At 38.4% G+C, this 12,148-nt stretch overlaps 1 protein-coding gene across 1 annotated transcript; it reads right to left on the bottom strand.

Moving 5' to 3' along the window:
• Positions 1-7,045: 7,045 nt before the first annotated feature.
• On the bottom strand, positions 7,046-10,345 carry fdx2 (ferredoxin 2). The gene is made up of 5 exons (XM_067499286.1): positions 10,128-10,345; positions 9,745-9,796; positions 8,687-8,793; positions 8,506-8,593; positions 7,046-8,405 (listed from the first exon to the last, which is right to left on the bottom strand). Exons 1-5 carry the CDS (start codon positions 10,312-10,314, stop codon positions 8,249-8,251), a joined length of 591 nt encoding a protein of 196 aa, XP_067355387.1. The 5' UTR covers positions 10,315-10,345; the 3' UTR covers positions 7,046-8,248.
• Positions 10,346-12,148: the final 1,803 nt, after the last annotated feature.

Here is a 12,148-nt window from a genome sequence, read left to right as displayed (position 1 = left end):
TTTACTGCAGCTGTCAGCCACTTTTGACACACAGGCAACACCGAAATGAAATCAACATTCCACTGAATGTGTCTAGTCCTAACTAGAATTCCAGTTTATTTTTCCTAGATAATTTTAAAGGTCCATAACAACCTGTATGCTGCATCAGAATGACTGTCTTCCTGTACACAAAAGAAAAAATAAACCAATTAAATATATAAGACCTGTCATACAGATACAGAATCACAACCAGCATTAGTGACAATGTATTCAGATGTTGCCCAGAGTATCCCAAATGTTGAGCACAGAATTTAAGAGTTTTCAGCTTTTTTCCTAGTTATTGTTTCCCCAGCACACTGATAGCTGCTATAAAGACAAAAGGGAATGAGTGCTGTTAGTTGGGATACAACACTGTAACACAAAACGTTTAGTGTTTTTATGCCAGTCAATATGCATAAACATCAGGTTTGTTTAGCTAATTTCCTTTCATGTGTTATATATTATTTCCTTTCATATGAATCAATACATCAAGTTCTCCTCCCACTGAGCTGAGGACAGGTTAGCAAGCCAGTCACAAAAAAATCTGAGCAAAATTTTGGATTTTTGGCTACTTCCCAGACCATGAAAGATAAATGCAGTCCTACTGCCAGCAGCAATTTGGTCATTGAGATAAGCTCCTGGAAAGCTCTGTTTTGTTTGGTCACACTACAACACAAAGCTGCTGTTTAATTAGAGTTACACTCTATGAAGAAGCTGATGCAGCTCCTTCAATTTTGCATTCAAACCAGTAGTGACACGCAGATGACATAAATATGTTGTGTATTTCGTCTACCTGAGAGCTCAAAGCACTACAAATTGAGAAAACACATGCAACTAGACAAAAACAACTTCATCAATTTGGCAAAACATGCAAAACATTAAGAAATGCACTGCAAAAAAGCCACAACACAACAGATAAAATTTAAATAAATCTAGATATCGGTCACTATTTAGTGTCCCTCAGTAGCATAGTAGACAAGTCATAGCAATATTTTTGGGGACGTGAAAAAAGTCAGACATTTAGATTTGTAAATGTATTTTTAGTTGCTCCCTGAGCCATTTCTGTTGTTTTTTGTGCAGCACTTTTCTCAATTTGGTCGTTTTGTGCATTGTGTTTCTTAATGCTCCGCCTGTGTTGCCAAATTGGTGTAGTTGTTTTTGTGTGTTTGCTTGAGTTCTGTCTATTTGAGTGTTTTCTCAAATTGCAGTGCTTTGAGCTCTAAGGGCCGTACAAAGACCTACAGGAGCAGAGTGTACATTGTGTGCCAGTGTTTGTACAGATCACTGTCACATGAGGATATAAAAACCTTTGGTCTGTGTATGTTTCCTAGCTGGTGTGTTTCCGTTGAGCTGAGGCCAGCCTCACAAAGTTTCCACACTTGAGGCAGCAGGAGTTGGAGTTGCCCTCTTTCTTTGGGATATGCCAACATTTGACACAGCGCACTCTGTACTTCTTATACCTTCAAAAGTCAAGAGAGACAAATACAGTGGAGATAAAACTCCTTACTCTTATATGCTCAGGTTTTTATAGTCCTCATAAATTACTCAATTATGCATTTATGACATTTAGAATTAAAATGCCTTCCAATCTATACGGCCACTGCAACACCAATCCACCACAGCTCCACTGCTTTCAGATACAAACTGAACTGGTGCTCACATATGCTTTAAGATTATAAAACAGAAAAGGTTATACCAGTGACACGGAGCGCTTTAAATGGTCATACGAAGCATGCATCTCAATCAAGTTTATGTAACGTGTAGTGTAAAAGCGTCATCATTCTTTCTAAATCACCAGTAAAATGACTGACGCTTTACAGATACAACTGGACAAACTCCAGACAAATACAAAGTTTAACCTTCCCACTGCAGCAAATCAAGGTGGGAAGAGCAGAGTTCTTAATGAAATTCTCTAAACCTTTATTCCAGAATAAATTAATTATTAAATGCATTTCCAAAAACAAACATCCAAAAGACATGTCAGAACAATCTGAAAAATATGTTGACATAACTATTTTCAGACAATTTCTTTTGTTAATGAGATTTTTTTTAAATAAATATCCTTATAAACCTCAAACTGACAAAAATGCCTGGATCTGAATGTTGATCACCTTAAATGTGTTAGCAAGTACTGCGACAGACTTCCAAATTAATCTTAATAGTTCAGCTCTTAAAAACAGCCTAATGTATGTTTTGTAAAATATTTAACATCCAGAAGTGTTAATATGAGCTACCTTATCCCACAAGCATTACAGAGTGGAGTCCCATCCTCTGCATCCCTCCACATAGGGGTCTTCCTGGTGCAGCATGATGCACAGACTTTATCCTCTGGTCAAAAAAACAAACAAAAAAAAAACAAAACACAACACATATTTAGTTACCATAACAGTAATAATCAGCCGAGTTAAATACATCTCGTCAAGCAAAAGTTTCTTTACACAAGTATTTGTAATACAACACAATGTTTTCAGGACCAACAAAACCTTGAAATAACGTGATATTCCTGTCACTGTAAAGAAGTTCTGAATGTGCAGCTGAACCTACTACTTTCTGAGTTTTAGGATGTTTTAAATGAAGTTTCTATAAATACTCATCAAATATGAAACGCCTGTCCAATTTCTGAGTTTCATGTTCTGATGGCATCCTCTAGTGGAGAAAATTAGCATTTCATACAAATACATATTAAAATGAACACCCACATTCTGTTGTAGAAAGTTGTACCATTTGCTGACTGTGTAGTTTCAACTTTATTTTATATTCAATTGGATATTTCTTTATTGTTTTTTTCTTATGTGAATAATGGGATGAGCATAAAGGAGTATCATGTTTTATACAGACCAAAAACCTGAGACAAGTTTAGGATTTTGGCTCTGTAAAAAAATCTGCGTGAGTTGATATTAAATGATAGTATATATAGATGGATACATAGATATTAAATGATAGTATAGTAGTTACAGTAAAACTGCAGGGACATAAAGTGACAAGCTTCACTAAATAGTGCAGGTACTCATGTGTTACCCACTTGAAGCATTGGTTGTCAGGTCACTCTCCTCTTCTGAGCTGCTAGTTTTGAGGGATTTCTGCGATGTCCGAGACCTCAGCTTTGGTTTTCGCACACTCTTGCAGAATTCCTTGCTGTGATGGGTACGTGCAGCAGAGATCAATAATATGTGATGATTTAACTTAAGTTTATAATACCATCCTATAATCCAACCACAATCCATTGTAAACTTGTGCCAGTCAGGATGTGCAGCAGGTTAGTGTGAAAATGTACTGACAGGTGCCAGGACTGTCATGGGAAGATGGAAGGAGTACTTTGAAGAGAATGATGAATGAGGAAAATGAAAGACAATGAAGAGTAGAGGAGGTGGCTGGTGTGGAGCAGGAAGTAGCAGTGAAGTGAGGAGGATGTTGAAGAGGATGAAGAATGGAACGGCAGTTGGTCCTGATGACATACCTGTGGGGGTATGATTTTTTAAGAACAAGGGAGATGTGCAGAGCTACAGCAAATACAGAGGAATAAAACTGAGCTAAACAATGAAGTTGTGGGAAAGAGTTAGTAGAAGCTCGGCTAAGGACAGAGGTGAACATTTGTGAGCAGCAATAAGATTTCAGGCCTAGAAAGAGACAACAGATGCAGTATTTGCCTTGAGGATGCTGATGGAGAAGTACAGAGAAGGTCATAGGGAGCTGCATTGTGTCTTTGTAGATTTAGAGAAAGCGTATGACAGGGTGCCGAGAGAGGAGCTGTGGTATTGTATGAGGAAGTCTGGAGTGCAGAGAAGTATGTTAGGTTGTTGGTGCAGGACATGTATGAAATAAAGTTAGTTGGTGCGAGAGAAGAGAATTCCGAGAATAGGGTTCGATAGAGGCAGATGATTCGCTGTGGTGACCCCTGAAAGGGAACAACTGAAGATAAAACAAGATAATACCATCCTATAAATTACCATGAAAAAAAAATAAAAAAATATGACCATTAGTACCTGTACTTTGAAGTTATGAGCAGTCGACACTGCTCCATATTGTCGTCCACTTCTGTGTCCATCCTGAACGTCACTCCCTGCAAGTCTGGATCTTGGATATCAACACTCCGGCTGGGATGAGGTTGTTTTCTTGGAGTCTTGGTTCTCCACTGCTGGATTGATGAAGATGAAATTTCTGTTTGCACTTCCATGGGATCACATTTTGATGTTGTACGGGGCACTTTATAGGACTCCGCTTGTACAGCTGGGGGGGATTCTTCTTCTGTTGGAGCATGTGCACATTCTAGACTTATGATTCTGTTTTCTTGTTTTGGGAATGAATGACAGTCTGGAGTACTAAATAAGAGGGCAGAAGGCAGTATAGAGCTTGGAGGTGGGTGCTGCATGTCACATGGGGACTCAATAGGTAAAGCAATATTTGCATTGTAGTCTAGTGTTAGGGTTGGTTTTGACAGAGCTACACTAGCAAGTTCAGTTGAATCAAAACTCAGATGGGGAATCTGGGATGCATTGGGCATGTGTGTTTGAAACAAAGATTTTTCAGCAAGAGATACATTGAAATTATCTCGATTAGAAGAAAAACTCTCTGTCTCACACTCCTGACTCCACACTAATTCTTTGGTAACGTTGAATTTTATTTCTTTTTTGTCTCTGTGTTGAGGTTCAGAAGATGCTGCTGCAATTTCCTCCACCAGCTTTGGTATTTCAACATCCGTTTTTTTAACAGTCTCTGGTTGAACACTACAGCCCCCCTCTGAGTGTTTAGCACAACACTGGGGTTTATATTTACTTACACTTTGACTGCACTCCTTTCTCACATCTTCAACAGGACTGACAGACGCTGTGATTTCTCGTATCTCATATCTGAGAGTAGATGGCCTCAAAGCATATTCAGTGCTTACACTGTCACTTCTAATATCCTGTTCTGTAACATCTGTAGTCAACAATTTGGCTGTAGGTTGGCCTTTGGGTAACTTTGTCACAGAGGACACTGAACTTGAGACTGCGTCCTCTTCATCTCTTCGATGCATTAGCCTCTCGCACTGCAGGTTGATCAGAGTCAGTACTTTCCAGGTGCTGTTGCAGTCATGGTGTGGCTCAACCAAAGTTGTGATGTCACTGCTGGGACTTTCGTCATTCACGCCGTTTATGTGGCTATAGGCTGACATGAGAGATAAACTGTGCTGGCAGGTTTGAAAGGAAAATGCACCATCTTTCTCTTTTTTAACTATGCAGTTATCCGGCCTAGATCTATCATTAAGCCACACTGAGTTTGAATTTGTAACACTGCGGGTTGAGGATGATAGTTTGGATACTTCTTGAAAAAGGTAAAAGAGTGCAGAGTGAGAGGCATCTTGCTCTACCATGCTCTGGTTTCCCTGAATGAAGGCAGCTTGTGGCCTTGGTCCTGTACTCATATTGAGGAAGTGGCTGTATTATAAATAAAAACAAAACAACATTTAGATTAGTAGTTCCCAACCTGAAGGTCAGAGCCAACACAAGCAGTTGTGAGATGATTACCAAGATACTGTGGGAGACAGAAAAAAAACCTTGCTACTACAATTCTTGATTCTATTCTTGTATTGTAAGGAATAGTTTAACATTTATGACCCAAATCATTTTTTTCTCTTTAGCAGCTCACAACTCACATGTTAGGGGTGGTACACACATATTGTTTACCGCTGATGGCTGTAGACCAACAATAAAAAAAAAAAAAAGACTTAAGTGGGATTGCCAACTTTTGGTACACCTTTATACTTTTGAAGTTTATGTATACTGCAGTAGTTCCTGATCTAGTAATACCTCTTTTAAATTTCCAGACTGATAACATAAGTGACAGTAGTGAAAAAATATTGAAAAGCATTAAAAAAAAGTGTTCTTATGTTTGTGCTTATGACACTTCTTTTACTAATATTATGTATGCCTAATTAGCCTATTTGGGCTAATAGGACTCATCTGGATCATTTTACTGTATATTATAAAAAAAAACCTAACAGGGCCTAGCTGTCTTTTTTCGTTTTATATTGAAATTATAGGATTATAAGCTATAGGTCTTAAATGAAAATGTAATTTATGTGACTCACCGGAAGCATGTAAAAACTTTTTAAACATCTGAAGGTTGTTTAAATGTGTTCGAGAACACGAATGTAGCTCTTTGGAGAGGTCGATTTTCGCGGGTTTGAATGTCGCGCGCGCAGAAGCAGATTTCCCCCAAAACGGACTGTGTTATTAAAATCACCTACGTGACCTTAAACTGACTTAACGTAAGTCTAAACCCAACGAACCGCTAAAACGATTACATGACTGTGTGTAATCGGTTTATGTTTGAACAATTCGTTTGACTTCCTTCACTTACGCTAACACATATTGTTTCGCTAGTTGGCCAAATTGGAGTTGAACAATCGCACATTACGATCATTTACCTCATTAAAATGTTACGACCGCCATTGCTAATCTTGTATTTATCGTTTATGTTTAAGAAGATTAGTTCAAAATGTGGCTGAAGTCCACCCAGCAATTACTGTGCACGTTCACTCACCTTAGATCTTCACATCGATAATCAACTAAATGATGAAGTGTACCAATTTAGCGGGAACCTTAACAGATGGAGCTGGTTGCCATGACTGGATCGTGTCTTGGACTAGAAGGGGTTGCGCGGGTGTTTGTGGTTTGCTAGATTAATCCTACCACGGCATAAAAGTGCTGGCACACCAGGTTTCACCTGGTAGCTGCTACAAGAATGTGTTTTATGCGATAACGCTGTTAATATGGGTAATATGTAGGAGTTTAACTAGCATTAGTTGACATGAGTTTAGGCTTTATATATTATTCATTAGTCTTATTATCGAATATTTATAATGAAGTAAACGTTCATCATACATATTATTGAATCACTGGAGTATTTTCGATCAGGGGTCTGTTATGTAAAGTTCTATCTCAAACGAGAGCAGGCTGAAGCCAAAACTTGTTTTACAAACCCTTTGTAAAACCCTATGCGTGACGTCATTTCCCACTTCATATCCCAGATAAATAATAGCGTTGACAACTGTAAAACGGAGTTTATTGCACAATTTTAAATACTTGTATTTTGTGACAATTATTATACATTTGTGCGTAAGTTAGACACGTACAGTACACCAGTAAAGGGTAGATGTGAACTCATTCCAATGAAACATGAAGCCCACCGACTTCAAGACAGACGGTGGATATGGGTGGAGATGAAAACACACTTGAATCAGATCAACTAATTAAACCTATGATCCCTGGCACCAGAGAGAAGTGGTTCATGAAAAAAATGTGACATTTGAAACACATTTTACCTGAATGTTCTGAAATGTTTGTTGGAAATCAAATTTAAGTTTCAGTCTAAATTGTCTTTTTTTTTTTCTTTTGCTCTTTAACCATCAGGCAGATGTTCTCTAATACATCTAACTACCTGAAAACTGTGATCAGACATTAACACCACATGCTGATTTTTAATTTAAACTCCATATGGTGGCTTTGTGGTTGTAGTGGACAGGGGTCAGCATTGGGAAAAGCTAATGCTGAACAAAATGTCAAAAAACTCTGTATTGCAGCTTACTGCACATAGGGCTGCATGAAAAAAAAAACTGAGGTTTGTGACTTGGGGTCAACTACAGTTAGTGTTTACGTAATGGTAACCCATCACAACCCCAATGACTGCTTAATTTATAAAAGTGAAAGTAAATGCTATGCAAACAATGTCAAGTGAATCAGGGTGATATTAGACTGAAAAAAAACTAAGAACTTCTAGTAATACTTGTGCGTATATGAGCTGTAACAAGGAATGTTTCTTTCAGTGACTGGTAAAACTTCTGCATACAACAAACATGAATTGTCTTTTAAATCCCCTGGTGTTTTAACAAAGAACAGCCTGTGAGATTGAATGGTGTCTCAATTTTGGCCTGAGAAAGCTACACATAAATAAATACAGAATAGCTTAAAACATCAGTTTTCCAGAATTAACTATTTGCTATTGTTACTTCCAAAGTTATCATTTCACCTTCGGTGAGATTGAGTGTCTGACCCTACATGATCAGGTCTGTCCTTTTGGTCCTTAAATGTGGGATTTTTAAGTCGGCAATACATCTTAGGAGATGCTACTGACTCTACTATCCTAGTCGTGCTTCTCTTCGTTGTCGTATCCCTCTGCCAGCACATGTGAATGTTGTATTAAGACCCCCTTATTGTTTTCCTTCAGCCTACTGCAACAGTGGTGCTTCTAGTCAGTGAGGCTTGGGAACATGGCCATCCACATAGAAGTTTCTGGTGACTTTGGGCAAGGTTAGCTCAATGCCGTCCAGCTCTGGAGTGAGAATGATCTGGCAACCCAGACGGGAGTTCTCCTGAAGCATGGGTGCCATGTCCAGCATGTCGTCCTCCCTAAAAACCAAGACAAGTGTCAACATTTAAAGTAATATACTACCTTGCACACACTTGTTTCAAATGCCATGGTTAAAGAAAATATTAACAGGAGACCTACCGCTCAACAGGTTCTGGTAATTTGTCAAAATGGGCAGCACTCACATAGACATGACAAGTGGAGCAGGCCAGCGATGCCTCACAGGCTCCTAAATAAAACAGAAAGACATAAGCTTAAAAACAATAATAGTCTTAAAACGGCAATGAATATTTAAATTACAATTCAACTCTGTAAACCTCACCTTCCAGTTCAATTCCATGCTTGTGAGCCAAATACAAGACGTTATCTCCCACTTTGGCCTTAACTGGTATCCTTTGCCCAGACCGATCAATATACACCACATTAACCCTAAACAGTTGGACATTGTCGTTTGACATTACACTCAAACTCTTTCAGATTAAAATTACATTGGGTATTAATGTAGTTCAGCTTTATACATAAGTTTATCTGTCATGGCTGTAAATGGTTACCCTCACATCCTGCCCTTTTTAATGCTTAGAAACTGTAGACAATATAAGAACATATTTCATGAACCTGTTTGAATTGAAGGTACACGGACAAAAAGATCTGCTCATACATCAAACTCTTCTTTCACACAGAAAAAACACGTTAAGAGGCTCTTCAGATGAAAACATATATTCATAACATGTCCAAATGTAGGTGTAAGTAAATGAACACGATTTCTGACAGAAATCTTTCAACAGTTTCACTGTTTAAATATCTTGTAAATAGATTTTAACTTAATTTCTGTTTCGATCTAAATTTTGCGTTTGTGTCAGTATTATGCTGACGTGGCGGCACTGCTTTCCTTTGCTACATATGCCTAACACGACCTACTCCGAAGTCGCGACTGCCTACATTTGGTTTTTCTAAATATCAGTTGTAATAAGATACCACCTTATTTATCCAGGAGGACTTTTTGTAGCATGACAACTCTATCATCTGAGCCACAAATGTTTCATTACAAACTGTACTACTCATGTTTTATAAAAATAAACATATGTTTTACATTTTATGTGGTCAATTCCACTGTCCAAAGCGTCATATACCTAAAATATGGGTTGCAGATGCTACCGCTTTTTGATTTAACTGCTGGTTCAGTGAGAGTTCAGGGTGTGAATAGTTTCCCAAAAAAAATAATAACGTAGAATGAATCAAAGTTAACACTTTCAATGTTAAATACTATTCGCCATAGTGAAACACCTCTGATTAAAACTATAATGTGTATTGTATCAACCCACAATCCAAAATAAAAGCCTAAAACTCAAAATAATCTTAAGAAATCTAAAATAAGCTTACACATCCTCTGGGTTCTCTGCATTGGAGCTCCCCTCGTCATTGCTGTAAAGACCTTTAAAAAAAAAAGAATGGACATAGAACTGAGTCTTACAGATACAGCTCCCTGACTGCACATGAGGCAAATTTTTGACTTGTTGCACACAGGTTGCATAAGTTTTACTACTCAATCTGAGAAGCTGTAACACAAGTTAAACACGTTTTATTGAACGAAGAATAAATGCCAACGTCCTTCGCCCACTTGAACGCAAAAGCCGCCATCAAAAGCAACTAAAACTCTAGTAAAAATACATATTACCACTTATTCAGGCTTTTCGCAAACAAACAGCCACTGCAGACCCTGCTTCTGCTTAAGGCTAAAAGTGTTAGCATGCTGTACCACTCACCAATAGTCGTTTGCAAATGACGATTTATCGTCCGGAAACTATTAAAGGCACCCTTCCTATGTGAGTTAGCCACACTGCTCACGCAGGCCTTTAACTTGTACAGAGGACATGTGCTACAATCTGGTCTAACTCGAGAAAGTCTCAAAGTCAATCCCATGCTCGACCGGGCTGCAGCAGCGGCCGCCATGATTCTGTTTTGATCACGTGACTTCTGCTGTCAGGGAGAAAGTGCTGGCAGCGTAACGAACCTGACGCGGCAGAGGGCGCTGCTACCTTACACGTTAAGCAAAGGCACAACTAGTAAAGCAAATACACTAAATGCAGTGGTGGAGAACGATTTCAGACTGTTCCGTAAAAGCACAAATAACACATATTACACATAAAATACATTACATTAAAAATATCCTACAGTCAGAATTGTACTGTAGTGAACAGGTATCGTACTCTGTATGTATAGTATGTATTTGTGTATACTGCTTGATTATCTTTAGTAGACTAATAGATGAATATCTGGTCAAGGAGACCTAATTATTACTGCTTTGTAATATGTCTGTTATATGTGTTTGAAAATTTAAAATAAAAGGTAACTAGTAGTCTAAACAAAGATGTCGGATTATAGGCTACAACATGTCCTTCTGAAATGTTGTGGTGTGGATCTATTCAAAAGTATAAACTACAAATGCTAAGTAACAGATAACAGAATAAAAAGTTATTTAACTCAAACTACATATACATTTTACTTTAATCTGAGTGCTTTAACCTTACATACAGCAAGTATGGTAAGTATTTGGTGCTTTTGGAGGTTGTTCCAGTTGCACCGTTGGCCAGCTTTTACTTGGTTTAAGATAGCATGTCTGCTGCCTATTAAAAACAAATCACATTTCCACCACAGTCATTCAGCGTTAAGCTCCATACTCACCACTATTGCGCACTTGTTGTGCCCTGTTTTGTATACTATAGGAAAAAGAACCTAGATAAGAAATCCGATGCGGGCTGGCAGCAGAAAACTATTTTGTGTGACTGAGGTCACTTATGTGTGAAGATAGAGATGTAATGTTATGGCTAGAGGCAGATGAAGGCAAACAGCTCTGTTTCTCATTCTTCTCTGTCCTTGTCATCCTGCGTGGAAATAAAGAAAATTATCCTAAAAAGAGAACTGTGAAATATACAGTACAATGTTACGGAATAGTAAAACTCCCACACGGCTTGTGTTGATATTTATGATATGATTTATAGACTCTAGTGACTGATGAGCTCATCCATTGGGATGGCACAATAATTTTGTTTCTTTTCTTATCTTGGCTTGTAATCTGTGTTGTTGGAGGGAAAGGCACACTCTTAATTCTGGTCTTAAAATGTGTTCTAACCCCCCATCTGGATCAGGCTGCAGAGGTTCCTCCCACATGAATGGCCATAAAAAGTAAATGGGGCACTCTCATGTCTACTTTTTTATTTTATGGCCAGTGCTGAGAGTCAGCACACTGGTATATAGATTATTATGCTTTATATACTCTAAATCCACATAATGAAACACTATCACACTCTTATGTATGTACTCTCTCTGTCTTACACACACACATACACACACCTGCACAGAATTAGTGTCCAGGGACAGTTTACCTGTGTCTGTGAAGTAGGAGCACTCAGTATATCATTAGGCCCTTTTGTCCTTGGGATCTTCAGGTGTCTGTGTGGGGGTAAGAGGTGTGGTGGGTGTAGGTCTTTACATGCTTGACTTGAATAAATTGCCCTCCAGCAGTTCATTCAGATATAATTCCACTCATTCCCTAATGACTATGCCATACAATAACTTATTCACATCCACACAGACACAACAGCACGTACGTGCAACACAAACACACAAACTCACAGTTTGTGTGTTTGGAAAAAGAAAACTCTTCCAACTGATGTCGCTCATCTAGGGCCTGGCAAACACAGCATGCCTGAACATTTTTGCAAGGACATAGACATCTATCTGAATCCTCCAGAGTACAACCATGTGTATGAGCACAGTGTATGTT

Source organism: Channa argus, chromosome 3 (genome assembly GCF_033026475.1).
Source record: "Channa argus isolate prfri chromosome 3, Channa argus male v1.0, whole genome shotgun sequence".
In the NCBI taxonomy this organism is placed as follows: Eukaryota; Metazoa; Chordata; class Actinopteri; order Anabantiformes; family Channidae; genus Channa; species Channa argus.
The sequence above is the reverse complement of the archived record's forward strand: the minus strand, read 5'-3'. Positions and strand labels throughout refer to the sequence as shown.

Bases quoted from the DNA above. Each gene is read 5' to 3' on its own strand.
- fdx2 (XM_067499286.1), bottom strand. From the start codon at position 10,314: ATGGCGGCCGCTGCTGCAGCCCGGTCGAGCATGGGATTGACTTTGAGA. The intron at 8,594-8,686 runs GTGAGGTTTACA...TGTTTTATTTAG, and splicing joins GCATGGAATTGAACTGGAAG to GAGCCTGTGAGGCATCGCTG. The intron at 8,406-8,505 runs GTAGGTCTCCTG...CTTGGTTTTTAG, and splicing joins TTACCAGAACCTGTTGAGCG to GGAGGACGACATGCTGGACA.